This window comes from Rhamphochromis longiceps, linkage group LG6 (assembly GCF_057381845.1).
Source record: "Rhamphochromis longiceps isolate RC_006_pf linkage group LG6, R_longiceps_female_GT1.1, whole genome shotgun sequence".
Classification (NCBI taxonomy): Eukaryota; Metazoa; Chordata; class Actinopteri; order Cichliformes; family Cichlidae; genus Rhamphochromis; species Rhamphochromis longiceps.
In genome coordinates this window covers 19,470,864-19,475,238 of record NC_140562.1, presented here as the reverse complement: position 1 = coordinate 19,475,238, position 4,375 = coordinate 19,470,864, and the positions used below count along the sequence as shown (strand labels likewise).

The 4,375-nt window shown below is 38.1% G+C and overlaps 1 protein-coding gene across 3 annotated transcripts; it reads right to left on the bottom strand.

Moving 5' to 3' along the window:
- Positions 1-1,846: 1,846 nt before the first annotated feature.
- Positions 1,847-4,175, bottom strand: LOC146667863 (uncharacterized). 3 transcript variants are annotated; one of them, XM_085408535.1, is made up of 5 exons: positions 3,942-4,175; positions 3,188-3,278; positions 2,976-3,110; positions 2,742-2,819; positions 1,847-2,560 (listed from the first exon to the last, which is right to left on the bottom strand). In XM_085408535.1, exons 2-5 carry the CDS (start codon positions 3,267-3,269, stop codon positions 2,385-2,387), a joined length of 471 nt encoding a protein of 156 aa, XP_085264661.1. In that variant the 5' UTR covers positions 3,270-3,278; positions 3,942-4,175; the 3' UTR covers positions 1,847-2,384. The 3 variants fall into 3 exon arrangements, with proteins under 3 accessions (XP_085264661.1, XP_085264660.1, XP_085264659.1); XM_085408534.1 differs by lacking the exon at positions 3,942-4,175 and adding an exon at positions 3,389-3,806; XM_085408533.1 differs by having other exon boundaries at positions 1,849-2,560; positions 3,935-4,175.
- Positions 4,176-4,375: the final 200 nt, after the last annotated feature.

Genomic DNA, 4,375 nt, shown 5'->3' with positions numbered 1-4,375 from the left:
CAGATGGTTTGGTGTGTCTCCAAGCACAGTCTTAAGAGCATGGTGGAGATCCTACGGGATGAGCAGTTACTTTACAAGAGCTGGACTGGACCGTAGAAGGTCCTTAAGCCTGGCATCTGCTCCTTCATGCAAGGATGAACAAAATAAACACTGCCAGAGCTACAAAATGACCTCCAGCAGGGCACTGAGGCCCTGTGCTTTTCACAAATGATAGCAGGTTCACCCTGAGCACATGTGACAGACGTGCAAGTGTGTGGAAAAGCTGTAAAGAACGTCATGCTGCCTGTAACATCGTTCAGCACGTGTGGTTTGGTGGTGGATCAGACCTGCAGGCTAGGCAATGACACCCTGGCTCCCATCAGATATCAGGATGAAGTCCTTGGACTCACTGTCAGACACTATACTGGTGCAGTGGGTCCCGGGTTCCTCCTGGGGCAATGCCTGGCCTCGTGTGGTGAGAGTATGCAGGCAGTTCCTGGAGGATAGAGGAAGTGATAACATTGATCACGAGCTTGATACCATGGACATTTGCTGATCACACCGAGTAGTTTGTGTGCCTAAATCCAACTGAACACTGGAAACAAACTTGAACAACTTGATATAGTTTATGGTTAAAAGAAAACTAATTGATGGCATCATTTGTGAGGTTTTTTTTTTCGCACAACATTTTATACTAATGCACTAAATGGAAAATTAATTGGTAGATTAGCAAAAAATGAAAACATTCTTTACTTTGAACTCAGATTTCGGAGCAAACCTTAAAAACCTCCTGATGTAATTATGGTTTGTTCACAAATTTAGGAAAAATAAAAGGCAATGATGAGTAATTTTATTGACAGATACAATGGGCTGAAGTCACTACAGTACACAGTTTCTCCCCTCTGCTGAACTGAGCATTGTCTATTACACGCATTAGAAAAAGATGTTGCTTACATAAAGACGAGCAGGCAGATTTACGTCGGTTTATATGAACTGCTGGTCTCCCTCACAATCTAAAAGCCAGAGTAAAGGATTCTTGCTGTTTCTTTTATGGTTTGCCGATAAAACACAGGCTCTTTAAAGCAGAGGGAGCGTTTAAAGCGACAGTGATTGCTTGCATGGTTTTATGTTTGCCTTTTTGTGTTTATGGTGGCTACGTGTGCTTTCTAACCCTGTCCTGAACAATTTGCTGTTTTCCAAATCAGTTACGCAGTCTATCAGCAATGTATGCCCACTTTGATGAAACACTCTCAGTTTCAATTTATGTTTTCCTGCAGTCCTCCCTCAGAGGCATGAGAGGGAAACAAGTTCTCAGGTCTGAGGTGTAATTTCTGCTGAGCGGTGCCACGACACAGAACCCCATATTCACTCCCGTGTTACATTAATGATGACACTCTGATCCTGATGTACTCAGAGGATGAAGTTTTTTTTACTTACAGTGCGCAGATGTATTTCGCCTTTATCTCCATACATACACAGCAAATTCTGGTCCTTGGAATAAACTCTCAGGGAGTTCAGATTAACTACATTTGAGTGTACATGCGTGACCATCGAATGAACTCTAGTGCAGAGTTAGAGTAACTCTTTTCCGGGAGTTGATTTTTCAACTCTTTATAGGAGTTAAAACTAAACTCTCACGGAGTGAAATTTCTACTACCATATAGAGTAAAATTTAACTCATAACTAGAGTTAAGTTTGATATTAACTCTTTTGTAGTGTTACTCATCAATTGAAAAAAGTTTTAGGTTTTTGGTGCAAATTACTACAAAAACACAATAGTGATTATTATGAATGTATGGATTTTATTTATCAAAAATAACATATTCAAATATGAATGCTGCATGGATTAACATACATTTTGTGTAACAGTACTGTAATAGCATAATATCCACCATTATTGGCAGCTAAACAGTTGAGGTCAGAAAGGCCTAACATTGGGCGAAAAGAAAAAAAAAACAGAATTAAAGGAAAAAAATGACTACAGAATAAGCACTTCTTGTAATGCAGTGTTAACGTGAGGAAGACTCTGTAAAGTCTCCATCAAGCCAACAAATTAAGTAATGCAACTCTCTCACAGAACATAAAATTGTGAATCACACCCATATGACATTTGGGCATCAAAACATTTGAAATGTCTTACTTTCTCCCTTTCTAGGACCAGTATCTTCTTAAAAATGGTTTCATTTACCTGAAAAGCAGGACACTGATCATGGAAACACGTTTCATGGTTAACATGCATAACAAAAACAGAGAGAGAGCGAGAGAGAGAGAGAGCAAGTCTTATTACACACTACAGTTGCAGAGCAAACTACATGAAATACTATATTAAATTATTTTTCTCTAATCTGTTTTATCTTCGTGTTTAAGCTTTTTCAAGTAATGGCAACTAAAGAGTCAAGTATAAGTCAATTAAGTACTGTATCTACATTTCTTTCATGTATGCTGTCCAATAGAGGCTGAACCATTTGAAGTCCGGCATCACTTGTGTCACTGCTCTGACTGCTGGTGGTTGAGACAGACAATGTATCTGTTAGACTTGGAGAGGAGGGCTCTTCCACATGTTGCTTCAGGACAGTCAAATCTGAGGGTGACAAATAAAAATATTAGAATACAAGGTATATACAATCAAAAACACAACACAACAAAGATACCATTTATGCACACAGGGCCAGTAAATTGCACGGTTTGATTAAATTATACTTTCTCCCAGGAGAACAGATGGTTATTTTGTATTTTATTATGGTAATATACAATTTACATACCACAAGGTGTGAGTGTCACATAGTGTGTTAGGTCTGAGCAGTCACGCAGCTTCTTGGATGATTGTGTTTCCAGGATGTCTGAAATGCATGTGATAAATCCAACTTACTGTTGAGCCATGAAAACAGCATTTTGTGATTGTTACCACAGGATATTAGACAAATTAAAAATGTTTATTTAAGAGTAACTGTACAAATCAAATCCTTCAAAATCTATCAGAGCATATATTTACTTACCTTCAGCTGTATAGATGACAAAACACACCTCTTTGACTGCTGCAAGTTCAGGAAAGATATCCTCATCCACCTCTATACCCTGCTCATCCGTGACTTTCAGTGCTGCATTTTCTGGTATGAGAAACTTCTGCTGCACTGAAGTAAAATCATCACTTAGTTAATAACAACATTATCATTTCTTCTTTAATGACTTAGTACAAACCATAACTTACCTGCTCTCACAAAATCTGTGAAGCTGACTTCTTCCAATTTTGCATATTTCTTTGTCTCTCTGTGTTTTACTTTTATCAACATCTTGGCCACCTACGGAAAAAAATACCTTTACTACTATGAAACACAACACAAGAAGAAGAGGTTGTTTATGGTAACTCTATGTAAACTGTGTATAACTTAATCAACGAACACTGTCTTACATTGAGTTAGCCTGTCCACACTAAATATTGCTTAAAATCTATTTAGCTAGGCTGGTTTAGCAGACAATGTGACTGCATGTTTGCTGTGTCCTTGTCTTTACAGTTCTGGAGACAGGGTTGTGTGCATGTCTCAGTGTGCAGCAGGACTAACTAACTGATGTTAATGGTACCTCAACATCTCATCAGTGCAGGCTGCACCTCTCTTTGGTTAAATACGGCCATTACCATGAGTCTAAACAGAATATTACTGTAGTTAGCTAACGTTAAATTAAACGTTGGTGTTAAAATTAAGAAATAGAAATAAACGTTTTCATTGACAACGTGAAATGTGTATCTTAAAATACAGTAAGATAAGTAAGTTAGCTAACTTTTGACTAGCATTAGCCTAGCTGCTATCTCCAAATCAGCATAACATACAGAAAACACATGTAGTGCTAGTTAGTTAACTTTATATTTTACTTGTGCATCCATGTAACTGAATATATATATATATAAATAACATCACTACACTCACAGAAAATTCCAAAGTAAATAAAGTATTTTTACCTCCTACATGTCGGAGTCCAAGAAAGAAACACAGATAGGCGCTGTAACGGTCGACAGACAAACAACACCAGCAATGTGTTGAATTAGACTCCTTAGCACCCAGTGAATGAACACCTAAATATTACACCGCTTTAGAGTACTCCCCAACACTGACTGTAGTATAAGGTGAAAAATAAACTCCCGGAATGTAACTCTTGCGCACTTTTATGCCTAACTCCAGAATATTTAACTCCAGTGATTTGCTGTGTACTTAATAAAAGCAAGATGAATGCACAGACAGTCGCACAGCTGTCACAAACACATAACATATGTCTTCCACATTTTGTCATTCTGCTCTTTACTGCTCACTGCAAGAACAGATGTGCCACAGTTAAGGAAAGCAGTGGTGAAGAAAGTAGTGGCAAATATTATTATTTTGTGTGTGTTTGGACTGCCCTTAAT